The sequence below is a fragment of the Gymnoscopelus braueri genome (assembly GCF_963280865.1).
Source record: "Gymnoscopelus braueri genome assembly, chromosome: 10".
NCBI classification, from domain to species: Eukaryota; Metazoa; Chordata; class Actinopteri; order Myctophiformes; family Myctophidae; genus Gymnoscopelus; species Gymnoscopelus braueri.
Genome location: NC_137611.1, coordinates 47,789,262 through 47,806,761, shown reverse-complemented (window position 1 = coordinate 47,806,761; position 17,500 = coordinate 47,789,262). Strand labels below are relative to the sequence as shown.

Genomic DNA, 17,500 nt, shown 5'->3' with positions numbered 1-17,500 from the left:
AAGATAAGGTTTAAAATGGGTGAAGGGCTCCTTTAAGTGGCAGTGCAGCGTTTGGAGACAGGGCTCTGATGGCTGCCAAGTGACAACTGTTCTTCACAAGTGTTTTTAATTAATCTAATTGCAGTGAGAGTGTTGTTGAGTCTTCTGGATGAGGCCAGTGTCTTTAGAGGCTCACTAGTGAGTACCCAGTAATTAAACACAAAATAATGTCAGCTAACCTCTTACTAACACACACACACACACGCACACGCACACACACACACACACACACACACACACACACACACACACACACACACACACACACACACACACACACACACACCGTCAGTATTTGTTTGTATGTTTGTATGTATGCAGGCGATATCGGAACCCGTTGAGTAAAAAAAATAAGAACAAAAAAACACCTCCTTTTTTGTGTAGAAACAGGAACTACTGTCGGTTTGGCTCCTCCCCTTTCTTAATCCATTTCCTCCTGTGTGCTTCTGTGTTTATTCGAACTAACAACAACACTACGTGTGTAGGGCACTGGTGCTGACAGAACATCTGTCTTGAGAGATTAGTATACATGTAGCCTATTAGCCTAATATGTATAGCACATTACATTTTTGTATTACTATATTTGTGAGTACAAACATTTTAGGATGGCAATTTTATGAATTCCACTTACATATTTGGGCAATTTTATCCTGAAGGCCCTAAAGCCAAACAGCAAACATACAAGCTCACAATGCGTAGCAATAAGTAAATAAGTTTAGCCTATATCAGGCATAACTGCAGCCCTTTCCCCTAAACCTAACCTCTAAATGGCTAATCCTAATCCTAACCTGCATCTTTTCATAGACAGACAGACAGACAGACAGACAGACAGACAGACAAATACCTTTATAAATGGTGCATTTATATAAATGGTAAATGGTGCATTTATATAGCACTTTTATCCAAAGCGCTTTAGATTGTGCATTACATTCACCCATGCACACACACATTCACACACCGATGGCGGAGGAAACCATGCAAGGCACCAACCTGCTCATCGGGAGCAATTAGGGGTTCAGCGTCTTGCTCAAGGACACTTTGACACTAACTCTGGGGGAGCCCGGGATCGAACTGGGAACCTCATGGTTTCCCATCCGGCCGCTCTACCGGCCACTCAGCAAAGCAGTAAAAGTTACAGATACAGGGCTAAGTAGTGTAATTCCTAATTGTAAACCCAACTCCCTAAATCTAGGACCAGGAAAAATGACCTCACAATAGCTATTTCTGAAATTCTACACTTAAGGGGACATTTGGCTCTCAGAAGTATAGTAATATAAGTACACACACACACACACACACACACACACACACACACACACACACACACACACACACACACACACACACACACACACACACACACACACACACACACACACACACACACACACACACACACACACACACACACACACACACACACACACACACACACACAGAGAGAGAGAGAGGTTGTCCCAGTGAAACCAGGCCCATGGCTGTTTTTATTCCGGGGGTTGTTTACTTGTAAAATGACTCAGGTGTGTTTGGAAGGCGAGCCTCCTCCCACCTCCCTGGCTCCCTATTTAAACCACACAAGAAGAAGAAAAATGGCCAACAATGCACATGAAACCTGCCTCCTGTGCGGCGTGTACGCTCGCGGCGTTCTTTTCCGTAGTGGCCTCTTCTCTTTGGTTTCGCCGGTGGATCATCTTATCCTCTTCATTTGCCTTGCAGAGTGAGAGAGAGGCACCGGCAGGTAACCCGAGCCTCCTCTCTCTTTCTCTCTCTCTCTCTGTCACAAACAGGTGGGGCTTAATCCAGGTGTAGACAGACGGACAGACAGATAGACGCACGCAACGGACGGCCGCGTCCCCATTGGCGAGGCTCTGGCTCCGTCAAAGCCACGACGTATAGAAGTGGTGTCGGAGAGGAGCAGAGTTTAGGTTGATAGGTGCAGAGCTGCAGCGTTTGTGCTGTTGTTTTGCTGTCGAGTCTCTCAGTGGAGTGGAGGCAACGGCAGATGTTGTGAAGTTCTTGAAGAAGCTGTTGGATTGAGAGTACACAAAAAAAAATCCCCTTCAAACCTCTACCGCTAACCTCGGGGGGGAAAAAAGGAGAAGACGTCTCGTTTAAAGGTGCTGTAAGTAGGGCTGTCACGATTACAAATTTAAGTTGACGATTTATTATCAGTTAAATAATTGTGATTAACGATTTAATTGCGTTTTTGTCGTTGAAAATTTATCATTAAGAAAATTACATTTCTGTCTGGCTTTTAGCTTTTGTAAACAAAAGTTGCACAGGGCAGATATGACAAATAAACACATATTTAATTACTTTATACTTAGAAATGAACAGTGGAAATAGCTGATCTATAAGCTCAAAACGCGTCGCATCGCGACGCGTTTTGAGCTTATAGATCTGCTATTTCCACTATTTTAGATTTTCTTTTGAAAATATATGACATTCTTTAACATGGAATTGATTATGACGATTATGGAAAAAATAATTGCGATTATATAAAATAATTGTGATTAGACGATGATGTAATAATTGTGACAGGCCTAGCTGTAAGTGACATTGTTTTGTGTTGATATAAGTTTGAAATAGCTGTATGTTCTGATATTAATTGTTGCTATAGAGTTTGTTCAGTGACAGGGGGGTCTCTCCTGTCTCTCCAGCTCTTTGGGTAAACGAAACATACATTTGGGACACATGGGACACCAGTTTCATCCAATGAGGATTGAGAACAAATTCATCAGCTTCAACTTTATCGCTTTTCCAGTTCCACTTGTTTGTCGGCTCATTTGTTTTGTTTCATCACTTATTAATTTCACTTTTTTTTTTTTTATATCCTGCATCCCGTTTGAGTTCTCTCTCCTGATTGGATAAAACTGGTATCCCGACCTGAACATTTTTGTTTTCCGCTTACTAAAGAGCTGGAGAGACGGGAAGACCCCTGTTACTGAACAAACACCCTATAGCAACGATTACTATCAGAATATAGAGCTATTTAGCACTTAATTTAACAAGCAAATATCACTTACAACACCTTTTTTAATGTAGCACTCCTTTCATGGACTCGACCCGAGCTGCTCTGCGGAGAAGTCCTACTTTGGAAGAAAACGGCAGTCTGGGGGACATGCTCGTTCACCTCTGAGGAACCAGGAGTTTTTATTTTAAGACTACATTCTCGTGAAGACTTTTTTTTGTGTGGGGGGGGGGGAAGAAGCCATGCCGTCATGCTGCGTGTCCATCCGGAGAGCCCTGAGGCCGTACAGGCAGGTGCCTCGAACAGAGGCCGATGGGGCCTTCAACCCCATGGGCAGAGCCAACAGCAACCGGAGAAACCGCCTGGCTGGCCTCGGTAGGTGTGGGACGACGGGCACGCGTAGCACTTGCCAGACATGGGCAGATGACGGACTGGGCCAAATTGGCTCTTATGCACAGCAGCCGCATTGGAAAGAAATTGGGCCTCTTCCTTACTTTAGGTGTTCCTAATTATGCAAATGAAGGCTCTGTTCTTTTTAGTGTAGCACAGTGTTTTTTTCTAATTTCAAGGACCCCCCATGACTCTGACAGTGTACAAATGGAACCAAATGGACCCTTAAGGGTCCATTTGGTTCCATTTGTACACTGTCAGAGTTTCACACCCGTAAGGGACCATTTGGAACCTCCTCAAGGAACCATGAGGATCCTTGGACCACACTTTGAGACCCACTGGTGTAGCAGAGTGTTTCCAGTGAGCCAACATGCACAATATCAGCACCCTGACTCTGTTTGACCAGAATAGAACACAACCTCAATTAGCATCATTGGTAACACCTATGAAGTAGGACGTAAGGAAGAGGCCTCATTTCTCTCCAATATGGCTGCCGTGCATAGAGCCTATTGGGCCTGTGCCCAAGGGCCCTTCACTGCCAGGGCCCCTGGGGGTCCTGAGCCATGTGGTCCGTCGTCAATTTACTTGAATATAAATACATTATTATGTATACAATAATTACCAATGTATCTCAATAACTGCTGACAATTATTCTTAAGAATTATTCATTGAAAAGATAATTGTCCGACTTCACTTCAGTCTTTATCCGTCCCCGATGGCATATCATTCAGAGAATAAGGGTGGTGGTTTTGGTTGGTTTGAGGCTTGTTTGTGGCCTGCAGAGACTTATTGGAACATTTCGGTTTGTATTTGATAAATAGAGAGAGAGAGAGAGACCGATACCAGTCTAATTGTGTCTAGTCAGACGATCAGATATCTATGCCTATACCGATATGTCTGGAGAAGTCAAAATTCATTAATTGAAGACTACTCGTCTACGTGTCTTTTATGTTTTTGCTCGACATTATCATTATATCCGCTGAAAATGGCTGATTGGCTATTTTTCTGTGAAAGTTCTTCCCAGAATACGGATGCTGGGGTTTAAGTTGTTAAATGCATTAACCCTGGTGTCCAGATTGTCTGGGCGAAAATTTTGCAAAACTGGGGCGGCCATAGCTGAGTGGTTAGTGAGCCCGCCTAGGGAGCCAGAGGCCCTGGTTGCCCCAGGTACGATTCCAGGCCACGCCAGCATATGTGTCGATGAAATGAAATTTGTCCCTGAGCAAGACTCTTAACCCCTAATTGCTCACAGGCCCTCATTGGAAACAAGCCTGCAAGGACTTTCATGAACGTCCTGTTAAAAGGAATTATCCTTATCCTAGCCGATCTAACAGTACAAGCCAGCCAATCTACAAGCTCTCAACATTTGGTGTACAGGGAAAAAAAGGAGCCAATGCAGAGCCTTGAGGGACCCCGGTCAAGTATGTAGTTCAATTGAATACATGAATATGCAACAATTGAAAACGAGTCATCATTCAAACACAAAGACCCTGTGGCCAAATTTTGATAAATAATTATGAGTGCGTGTTTGACCAGGGTTAGGGTTATGTACCGACACGATCACAGATACATTCTTTGTGATGGTTTAAACTGGTCGGTAGTTGTATTATGTGACGCTCAAGTATGTTAAAACCAGCCATGTAATTACTAGTGGTGGAAGAAGTAATCAGATATTTTACTTAAGTAAAAGTAGCAATACCACGATATGAAAATAATGTTACAAGTAAAAGGCCTGTGTTCAACATGTTACTTGAGTAAAAGTACAAAAGTATTGGCATCAAAATATACTTAAAGTACCAAAAGTAAAAGTACTGTTTATGCAGTATGTCCCATTTCACAAGTTTCTTTAAATGAGTAAAAGTATTGGAAATGGGGAATACTCCAGTAAAGTAAAAATGCCTCAAAATTGTACTTGAGTAAATGCACTTAGTTACTTTGCACCACTGGTACTGGTATTTACATATACTGTAGGTCTAAATGGCCTTATGTCTGTATCCGCAGGTCATGTGACTCACTGGTTAACCTCTGTTTCCTTGTTGACATGCAAAGCAGCCAACAGCAAACAAAATAGATTTGACATAAGGAAATGTCCCACGGCAAACATTGCAGATCTACAAGCTGTGTGTGTGTGCGTACCCTTAAATTACACATCCCCAACATACCCTTTGACCATTTCATTCCGGCCCTCGAAGTCCTCAAAGAAAAACAAAATTACCCCCCAAAAAAGGCAGCATTTTATGTTCCAATTAATTATTAGTAATTGCTATGTATCATTAGAGTAGCCTACATACCTGCATTCTATATTCCATCAGTATGTACTCAAATGTTAAACGTTTATAATGTGACAGATAAAGAGTCTGCCATGGCTCCATATCTATAACATAATGCAATGTTTGAAAATGTGAGTGATACAGTATATATACATATATATATATATATATATATATATATATATATATATATATATTATATTATATTATATAGTAGACCATATTGTAAAGTAGTCTGTAGTGTCTACCAACATCATGCCGTTTTAACATAATTCAGCACCATGTGTTTGTCTGAAGTTTCCAATGTGTGGCCCCTCAGTCACTGTATGGAAGTCATTATGGCCCCCTGGGAAAATATTCTGCCCACCCTGCCTTAAATGATTGCACAATTGTAAAAATGGCATTCATAAATTTGGTGTCCTAAATTTTGTATGTCCTCACAAGTGTAGTAACACAAATGTGTGTGTCTGTCTGTCTGTCTGTCTGTCTGTCTTGTCTGTCTTACTATACTTGTGAGGACCAAACTTCCCTGCAAGTATAGTAGTACTATGAGAAACGTTTTAAGGACCGTTTTCCTGGTCCTCACAAGATAAATGGTTGTTTATGGTAGTTTAAAACCGTTATTTTTTTAAAAGATATGTTTACAATTAGAAAAACGATTCATGTTGTGGTTAGAGTCAGGATTAGACATTTAGAGGTTAGGTTTAGAGGTTGAGGGTTAGATGTTTCCCCTATCTTATAGCCTACATAGAACGGGCAATGTCACAAACCTGTAAAATAGCCAGTCTATAAGCCTATAAGCCACGAGCTTTTAGATCTGCTATTTTTCGGCTTTTATAGACTTGCGGTCAAAAATGACACAAAGTTGTACAAATATCATTCATACAATTGCCTAATACAAGCGTGTGTGTGTTTGCGTATGTGTGCGGGTGTGGAGGGGGGGGGGGGTGCGTGTGTGAGCGGGGGATGACAGCATACCCACATAAATGTAAATAGCATTAATCTGTTTCTGCCTGGGGGGGATTGATTGTCTGCACACACATTATCAATCTATTTTTTTAAATTGGATGTGTGTGTGTGTGTGTGTGTGTGTGTGTGTGTGTGTGTGTGTGTGTGTGTGTGTGTGTGTGTGTGTGTGTGTGTGTGTGTGTGTGTGTGTGTGTGTGTGTACTTTGATTATCCTACCGCAGTGGTTTTCAACCTTTTTCATGCCAAGGACCCCTAAATTGATATACATTTGGCCACAGACCCCCATCTGAAAATGTTTTGTGCCAGGGACCCCCAGAAGCAAAGATATCAGTTAATTTTCGCTTTAAAAATATAAATATTCAATGATATGCACACCTTTTCAAGGTTTTTCAAAAATAGCAGATCTACAAGCTAATAGCGCGGCACCGTGCCGCGCTATGAGCTTGTATATCTGCTATTTTTGAATAGCCAATGCTAAGTGGTTAAAAATGATTGTGACGCTAATTTTGCTGGGGACCCCCTGGTACTCCCTCAAGGACCACTGGTGGTCCCCGGACCACTGGTTGAAAACCACTGTCCTACCGGATACATTAGCATCTTTCCGCAGGTCATCGAATAATTGGCTTAGGAATGCGACAAAAACAAAAAAAAATCTTCATGAATTCAATGCTTTGTGTGTAATTGATAGAAAATAAGTGTTTTTTGGGGTGAACTACTCCTTTAAGTGGTTAAGTAAAACTAAATTAGAATACTTCTTCTACCGCTGGTAATGTATGAGTTAAAGCGAGCAGGACCAATGTTTCAACCCATTAAGACCAGGAACACATCTGTGTCATTTTAGATTTTAGCTATAGCCATTATTTTATACTTTGGCTATTCAAAAATCATGAACATTTATGCAAATATTTGAATACAGTTATAACTCAAATCTTTGCTTCTGGGGATCCCTGGAACAAAATATTTTGAGATGGGGGTCCGCGACCAAATATCATTTTGGGGGTCCTTGACATGAAAAAGTTTGAGCACCACTGATATTAAAGCAACATACGGTTTTCAGAAAACAGAAAATCTCGGGGCGTTTCGGTACAGAGAGACAACGGAAAGCTGTGCGTGTGTGTGTGTGTGTGTGTGTGTGTGTGTGTGTGTGTGTGTGTGTGTGTGTGTGTGTGTGTGTGTGTGTGTGTGTGTGTGTGTGTGTGTGTGTGTGTGTGTGTGTGTGTGTGTGTGTGTGTGTGTGTGTGTGTGTGTGTGTGTGTGTGTGTGTGCGCGCCTGAATGATGCATGGATTCAATTCCCAATGTTGAAGCACAAGTGATGAACATCATTTATTGTGTTGATGTCTGCAGTTACTCTGTATGTGTGTGTGTGTGTGTGTGTTGGGCTGTGATAACATGGTTTATTGTGTTGATTACTGCACTCCATGCGAACGCAGGTTTAATTCCACCATAAATAATTGTGTTTCGGGCACCGTAAATGAAATGCAGCGCGTTCAGCCATGCATGCATCACACATTCACACATACAGATGTACATATCGTCTCTGTAGGGTGGAAACCTCATATGTCCAAAACTGTTCATTTTCAGGATTCAAATAAAAAAAAATTCAAGCTCAAAAAGTACATTTACTTTAGTGGACTATTTCCAAGTTTCAATACTTTTACTTCTACTTCTGCTCCACTACATCTCGGAGGCAAATATTGTACTTTTATTCCACTACAATTATTTGAAAACTTTAGTTACTTTGCAGATATAAATTATTACGTTATAAAACATACATTAATTAAGGCTATTTGAAAATAGCAGATCTACAAGCTCACAACGCGTCGCATTGCGACAGAGTACATCTACATTGCAATATTGATACTTTTACTTAAGTAAAAAATGTGTACTTTTTCCACCACTGCTTGTAGATCTGTTATTTTGTATATGTTTATGTGACGCTGTAGTGTAGTATGATCAAGCAGGGCATTAATTTACAAAAAAAAAACATTAGAATATGGAGATAAGGGGTTCCTGCCCGACAACAACGATATGCATGTGTATGAATACACACATTTTAAAATGGTGAACACGGTAGTAGATCTACAAGCAACACATTGTGAGCTTGTAGATCTGCTACCTTTGTTTTACACCCTTGCATGATGAAGTAGGGAAATCATTTATGGGGGGAAGAACACATAACAAAGTTGAAATTATGGAGATACAAGGTTTCTGCCTGAACACGACGATAAACACAAATACATGTGTTAGAAGTGTACACACACACACACACACACACACACACACACACACACACACACACACACACACACACACACACACACACACACACACACACACACACACACACACACACATGGATTTTCTCCTTATCTTTGATGTTCTACTGTGGTCACGGATGCTGCATCTCACCATCCCAGCATGACCACACACACACACACAGACACAGACACAGACACTGTGCTGTGTTGTGCTGCCTGTGTACAATCTTTCTTCCTTATCAGTTCATTAAGTTGAATAATGAGAATGGAAACGGTTCAATTCCATCTGCGCTGTCCCTGCGTAACCTCTGCACGCACACACGCGCACACACGCGCGCACACACACACACACACACACACATACACATACACATACACATACACATACACGCACACGCACACAATGATGTATGATAGTTCATGGGTGTCGTGTATCTCCTGTGTGGACATGTTTGATATATTGTTTTGTTTGTGGGTGTGTGCGATTGTGTACGGGTGTGTACTGTTGTGAATACGTGCATAATGTTATAGCGCATATGCATTGTGTGTGCGTACGCATTGTTGTGCATTTTTCATTCTCGAGCATTGATTTATGTGTCTCTCTGTGGATGTTTATTTATTTTATCTGCGTGTTTGTGTGTGTGTGTTTTAGATTTTTTTTAGCTAGAACCATTATTTTATAAACAAAGGCCTCTCATTTTCAGTGACTAATAAAGTCAATGCCCTCCACTTAAAGGTGGACACATACTATAAGTTCATGAGACAACTTCATTTGAAACATTTCTTTTCTCCCAACCATAAGAGTACACCATATTTACTAAACAGATATCACCAATTGAGGCGGTTTAAACTGGTGCAAAAGTCATAATTTTTCCCCTCAACTAACTTAAGTTCTGTAATTGTAATATATATACATATATATTCAAAGATTTGCACAAATTCTCATGATTAAAAAAAAAAAAAAAAGCAGATCTACAAGCTCATAGCGCTATGAGCTTGTATATCTGCTACTTTTGAATAGCCAAAGTATAAGATAATGGTTCAAGTGTTTAAAATGACAGTTGCGTTCCTGGTCGTAATGGGTTATGGGGCAGAAGGCCAAAGTGAGGGCCCACGGTGCCGTTGAACTCCTCGCCTGGCTTCAACAGTGGAGTGCTAAACAAAAAGGATCCCAGTAAACATATTCCACAATGTGAAAACAAGCTAGCACATCTCAAATGTCAAGTCAAAGAGGACAAAAACACTAACTTTTCCATTCATCTATTTAGCTCACATAAATAAATAAAAAGCCGTCCTGCGATCGTTTGCAGTGAGTCTCCAGAATCTAAATGGAGTCCTTGTTGTGTTATTTAGTCTGAAGCTTCACTTGTGTTGGTGTTGTGTAACACACTTCCGGGTCAGGGCCCACTTGAAAATATTGAAAGTGTTCAGTGTTTGTTTGTTTGTTTGTTAGATTGTGTTGTGGTACATTGTTGTCTGTTAGTTTGTGCTGTGGTGTTGTGTCACTGCGATTCATTTAAATTTGTATTCGGTTCAGTGCATTAATGCTCGTTTGATAAGGTGAACATTAGCGTGTGTGTGTGTGTGTGTGTGTGTGTGTGTGTGTGTGTGTGTGTGTGTGTGTGTGTGTGTGTGTGTGTGTGTGTGTGTGTGTGTGTGTGTGTGTGTGTGTGTGTGTGTGTGTGTGTGTGTGTGTGTGTGTGTGTGTGTGTGTGTGTGTGTGTGTGTGTGTGTGTGTGTGTGTGTGTGTTCTAAACCAGCATGCTGAAGCGTGACCTTCATATAATAGATTTCCTTTATTTCCCCCTGAGTTGATACAGGCTCTCCTGCTCCTCGTCTGTTCATGCTTAACGAGTTCTTCTTAACGAGCTAGTTCTTAACGAGCAATTAGCATGTAATTATGTGTCAGTCAGCTCACAGTGTGTGGTAATAATGGTTGAAGCAGTCAGACTGATCATTATACTCTCTACATCTGTGCTATTGACCTGACCCGACGAACCCACGCTGGTTTCTATTGGCTGTTCCTAAGGTCAGCTGACCCACACTTGTTTCTATTGGCTGTTCATAATGTCAGCTGACCCAAACTTGTTTCTACTGGCTGTTCATAATGTAGCGTAATCTGTGTTAATTTAATCCAGAGGTTATGCTAATCTTTTATTGGTATAATCTGGGAGTTACGGACCTGTAAGGGTAAATTTTGTTAGTAACTAGCAATCCAGTGTCGCTGTCCAGCACCACGGACAGCAACACTTGGTTGGTTCGGCTACACTTACTGCTTGACGGTAGCTTATTACATTTCTGCATTATGCACATACCTGTCAGAACCATCTTTAAACATGATGTTCTCTGAATTACAATTAAGTCATACGATATATGTGTAAAGAGCGTCCGGTGTGGTTTATTGCTGTACAGTGCAGGATTTTGCGGGACCCACAGTTATGTTTGTTTTTTTGCTTTAGTTTTTTTTCTTTTGACCGCTTACAGGTATTTAAAAAATGCCCGCAACATTTGCATTGGGACCTGCGGGACCTCAATCCCGATACAGGACTCTCTAATATATAAATATGAACTTTGTCTTTAACCTCTTTATTTTACCCCTTTTTCTCCTGTCGTATCCTACTGACTCACCTGCCAGTGAGGAGCCTCCACCAGGAGGACGTAGAGCCTTCGTCCTATACTCCTCCCGCCCAACACTCCCCGCTGACAGGTGCCGCCCCCAGCCCGTAGGAGTACGTGCAATGACCAGTATCACCCTCCCCGGCCGGCTTCCCTCCGAACACGGGCCAATTGTGTTCGTGTAGACGCTCGACAAAGCCGGATGCACCGCGGTGGATTCGAACCCACAACCTCCGTGGTGGTGGGCAGTGACTTAACCACTGTTTGACCTCTCTATTGATAATAAACATTATGGAAAATTTGACTAGACGTCTCTAATATCTGCCTTTGAACATTGCATTTCAAATCACAGTAACAATAACAACTCCAACAAAACATCACAGATATAAACATCAAATACGTCCTCCTGGTGGGGATATAAACATCAAATATGTATTCAGTGTGTGGTGCCATGAGGCGCCTCCGGTGAGAAATGACACGAAAGGTGAGATGAGGCTGGTGTAATGACACAGTCCTCCGTCCGGGAGAGAGAACACCCCAAGGCGGGCGGGCGCTGCTTGAAATGTGACCCCGGGATGTGTCTCCATGTCAGGGGGAAACAGAGATGAATGGATGAGTCATGGAGGTTGTGACAGGCGTCTAGGACTGGATGAATCACTGAATTACACTCTCTACTGTGAATCACGTTCTAAAGCCTGTGTCCTAACATCTAAACGGTCGTCACCTTGCATAACCCTGTAGAGCAGTGGTTCTCATACTTTTTTCAAGTCAAGGACGAGTTCCCTCGTCAGTGGCAGGCAAAGAGTTAATGGCGCTTTCTGACTACAGGAACTATAATGGTGCCCTGCGCAGGACTTACACATACAGATACATACATACATACGTGTGTGTGTGTGTGTGTGTGTGTGTGTGTGTGTGTGTGTGTGTGTGTGTGTGTGTGTGTGTGTGTGTGTGTGTGTGTGTGTGTGTGTGTGTGTGTGTGTGTGTGTGTGTGTGTGTGTGTGTGTGTGTATCTATATCATATTGTTGATGTCCGGCAGAAACAATATGAAACTAAATTTTTCTGCTTTTGGATTTTTTTCCATAAATCACTGCTATTGAACACCCTTTACGTCTGTATGTTGATTAAAACAATATTGAACCCATAAAAAGTATTAAAAAGCGCTTCTGACAAAAGCAGCTAACTCCATTGGATCCTCAAACTTTCTGCTAAACCAACTCCACGAAAGGGGGGTGGAGTTAGCTGGATTTGCTGACTCCAGGCTCCACCCCCTTTTGACCTCCAACCTCATCGTGAGCTTAGAGGTCCATTCAGAACAAAACCTCCTAACTCCACTTTTTGTTTTGTTTTTGTCATTTCCTGAGAAATGAACATTTTGGAGTTAGCTGGTTTCTTCCCGACACCAGAGATATATGGTTTTGGAACGTTTCAGGTTATGGAAGGAACACCCTTTTGTAGTCAAAGTGAGAAATGAGTGTGAATCAATTTAAGCTTATTTGGTCTCGCTAATGCACTGGTGTTGTAACAAGGCAGGTTAATTACTGTGTTGTAACGAGGTAGGTCATTACTGTCTCCATAATGAGCACCTTTCAGCCTGCCTTCTAAATCAGAGAGAGAGAGAGAGCGAGAGAGTGTTTTTGTAAAAAAGTTCAGACTTTGGAAGGAGCATGCTTTGATGCTTTGGCTTTTGGTGTGTGTGTGTGTGTGTGTGTGTGTGTGTGTGTGTGTGTGTGTGTGATTGAGTGAGTGAGTGAAGCGGGCTGACCTGGCTTCACCCGGTTGTCAGGGCGTGACGCTGTTGTCACCCATGGGACCGTTTGGAGGAAGGACCCGGGGCACCTGGGAAATGAAGTCTTGTAGAGTTGACCCTGTACTCCCTGTACCTGTGTCGTGTGTCCAGAGCGCTCATCCATCACAGTGAGGGGTGTGTGTGTGTGTGTGTGTGTGTGTGTGTGTGTGTGTGTGTGTGTGTGTGTGTGTGTGTGTGTGTGTGTGTGTGTGTGTGTGTGTGTGTGTGTGTGTGTGTGTGTGTGTGTGTGTGTGTGTGTGTGTGTGTGTGTGTGTGTGCGTGTGTGCGTGCGCGCGTGCGTCTCCACTCACTCACTGCTCTGGTGACTCATGGCCTGTTGAAATGACCAGCAGTCAAACAGCACCACCTGCTGGTGAGAACAGCAGACTAACAACAGACTCAGCTTCGGACCATTGGGAGGTTATGTACTGTAGTACCTGTTGTCAGAGTACCTAGTACAGTACCCTTTTGGCCACGTTTGACCGGAGTCCCTCAGGGCTCTATACTAGTGTCTTTTCTGTTTTTTTTTACTGTTCTTGTGGGCATACAAGGGAGACAGACAGGCAGGCAGGCAGGCAGGCACACACACACTCACACACACATATTTAGGCATTTTTAACAATAAGCCTAGAGCCGAAAAATAGCAGATCTACAAGCTCACAACGTGTCGCAGCGTGACCCATTGTGAGCTTGTAGATCTGCTATTTTTTGGTGCATGACACTGGCACACAACTAAATCATGAACTCAACATGTGTAATCCTGAACCTAACCCCAACATCAATCTTTTTTGAATTGTAAAAAAAAAAAAATCCTTGTTATGACCAGCTAAATAATCCCTGCAACGTCTGTTTAAAAAAGAAATTCTACTATACTTGTGGGGATGTTTGGTCCTCACACGCATAGTAGTACACACACACACACACACACACGCACACGCACACGCACACGCACACGCACACGCACACGCACACACAGGTCCAGTTTGAAGTGGATTGGTAAAGCATGATACGCACGGAGTGACCTATGAATCTGGACGTGTGTGTGTGACCGCCCCGGCCGTTTTGATGACTCATGCATGTCCTGCTGACTCAGAGCCACGGCGTTTAATACTAATGAATATGGATTGATAGGTTAATGACCCTGCATTGTCATTTATGATGCGTCACCAGGACAAAAAGGTATCATGTGCCATTTCTCATTTAGCCACTTAACCCATTAAGAACGGGGACGCATCTGTGTCATTTTAAGATTTATTTGGCTATAAAGAAATTGCAGATCTACAAGCTCATTGCGCAATGAGCTTGTAGATCTGCTATAAAAAAAAAAAAACATTTCTTGCAAATGAATATATATTTTTAAAGCAAACTTTTTCTAACTCAAATCTTTGCTTCTGGGGGATTCTACAAATGTCTTCTAAATCCTAACAATTTTTTTTATGCATGTTTTATGTATGGTTCTCAAACTCTTTCTTGTCAAGGACCCCCAAAGTTATGTGTATTCGGCCGCGGACCCCCATCTGAAAATATGTTGTTCCAGGGACCCCCAGAAGCAAAGATTTTAGTTAAAAATGTATATATATATTCAAAGATTTTCACATATTTTCAAACATTTTCAAAAATAGCAGATCTACAAGCTCGTAGTGCGGCACTCGGTCTAAATGGGTTAAGTCCAGTGGTTTTTAACCTTGAAGTGGTGCTAAGGTGGTGATCTTGTGCACTAGATGTGTTGGCTGTGGTGATATATTATGGTGATATTATTATGCTGTAGGGCAGTGGTGTAAAGTAACTATGTGAGAGAGAGAGAGAATTAATGTTTGTTGTGCGTGTGTATACATTTGTATGTGTGTGCTGTTCTCAGGTGTGTATTCATGTTAATTGTGTGTGTGTTTCCAGGTGTGTGTGACTGCTGTCGACCTCTCGGTATGTGTGTGTATTACTGTTTGTTTTCAGGTGTGTATTAATGTTTATTGTGTGTATTATTGTCGGTTGTGTGTTGTTTCCAGGTGTGTATTAATGTTTATTGTGTGTGTGTGTGTGTTTCCAGGTGTGTGTGGATGCTGTGGCCCTCTCAGGCCGAGGTACAAGCGTCTGGTGGACAACATCTTCCCTGAGGACCCCAAAGTGAGTGACCATCCACATGACGTGTCGATCTGATAAACCATCATTGTACCATTTTAAGTGCATGTTTATCCTGCCAGTAGGCCTATATCTGTAGATCAGTGGTTCCCAAACTTTTTAGCTCGAGACCCAAAAGAGAAATTGGATCTGTGCCCGGGCCCAACCTAGTGAAAATAGCAGATCTACAAGCTCACAATGCGTCGCTTCACGCTGCGTTGTGAGCTTGTAGTTCGGCTATTTTCACTACTAATTGAACTTTTTTTTACATTTATTCATGGCAATTATTAGATTTTATTTACCAAATACTTTAGAACATTTGATTTAGTTTTTTTCTGAACTTTTGAATCTTTATGGTCGTATCCATGTAAAAATGCTTTAATGTATTTTCAAACATTTTCCCAAAATAGCGTAAATAGCAAGATTTACAAGCTTGTAGATCTGCTATTTACGCTATTTTTACGCACATTTTACACTGTTTTTCTTTAAGTATAAAATTATTATAAATGTGTCAGTAATTTCTTTGTATTACTGACAAAGTCTTTGTAAGTTATTTGTCATGTATCTGCCCCGTGCAATTTGTGATTATGAAGCCTAAAAAACAAACAGGAATTAAAATTGTGTTAGTCCAATATTCAATACCAACGATACAATTAAATCGTTAATCGCAATTTGTATGACAATTAATCGTCAACTTAAATGTGTAATCGTGACAGCCCTAGCATCTATACGAACACAATTGGCCCGTGTTCAGGGGAGGGAAGCCGGGCTGGGGGCGGAGGGGCGGAGCAGGGGGCGGAGCAGGGGGCGGAGCGCGAGGAGTAGGACGAAGGTTCTACCTCCTCCAGGTGGGGGCTCCTCACTGGCAGGTGGGTCCGTAGGACACAACAGCAGTGGCAGCACACAGAAATGTGTGTGGGGAGGAATTAATTGGCATAACGGCTAAATTGTAGAGAAAAAAATAGGTAAAAAGCGTGGACAAAAAGACACAATTTTTTTTTATTGTGGTGCTTTTTTTGTGCGCTGACGACGACTAAATTAAAACGAAACAAAAACTTTTTAAGTAAGTAAATCAGGCATTGTGACGCCATCACGGCCCGCCAAAAAAAAAAAAAAATATGACAAACTAAATGGTATTTTATTCAAGAGACTATATGACTAAAACTAAATCAACTTATACTGTCAAAATGAACACGGTTGTGGTGGTGTTGACTGCAAGTCAGTGTACTGTACCTGCTGGGTGGTTGCTTTATTAAACCACCTTTGAATTAACAACATACACATTTTAATCTCATTGTCCCAGGACCTCACCACACCATTAAAATGGTAATCATCATCAGCACATAAAAACTATATAAAAAAGAATGGCGTTGACACGACACAAAGGTTCCCCGGTTCTAATTATGAAAAATGACACCGGTGGCACGTTATTGCCCGTGTGAGCCCCTGTCACCTTGTTAATTAAAATATGCTTTGTGTGTGTGTGTGTGTGTGTGTGTGTGTGTGTGTGTGTGTGTGTGTATGTGCGTGTGCGTGTGTGTGTGTGTGTGAAAACATGCTTGTGGGAAATGTAAATGCTGCAGAGATCGGGACCTCGTCAAATTGTTGATCGCTCACTGAGAGGTTTAGGTGACAAAACCCAGTCTGTGGGGAGGCTTAGTCTGTCTGGAAATAGATTCAACACCTCTAACATGGTTAAAATGGAGTTTGAAGTTACAATGGGTTGGTATAGGAAGGGGGCGTGTCTGATAAAATGCATATAAAATATCTAAATACTGAATCAAGCAACTTACAAACGGTCCGGGGTGCTCCCAAAAGCCTGAGTAGATGATAAAATTACCAATTTTTTTTTTTAAAGTGAAATATCCCTTTATATCCCCACAATAACAGAAAACACACTAGCATGGAGCCCTGAGGGACTCCGGTCAACCATAATAGGCTTTAACACATTACCTTCCTTTATAGATCGTTTTTTTATCCCCTTGCTTATTTAGTTATTATCCACTGGGACAATAACTTTCCAACCGCGATCAGCCATTTTGGGGCTTTGGCCCGTTGAAAACGGGTGGTTTTCAACACA

The 17,500-nt window shown here is 41.8% G+C and overlaps 1 protein-coding gene across 2 annotated transcripts in view; it reads left to right on the top strand.

The window, feature by feature from the left end:
* The window catches only part of efr3a (EFR3 homolog A), a 140,308-nt gene that overhangs the window by 39,705 nt on the left and 83,103 nt on the right, over positions 1-17,500 (top strand). Inside the window, exons 1-2 of one of the 2 annotated variants that reach the window (XM_080439404.1) lie at positions 3,316-3,385; positions 15,350-15,426. In XM_080439404.1, the coding sequence (XP_080295530.1) occupies positions 3,340-3,385; positions 15,350-15,426 (123 nt within the window). In that variant the 5' untranslated portion in view covers positions 3,316-3,339. Of the gene's footprint in view, positions 1-3,315; positions 3,386-15,349; positions 15,427-17,500 lie in introns of those variants that run through there. The other variant, XM_080439405.1, reaches the window with a different exon arrangement.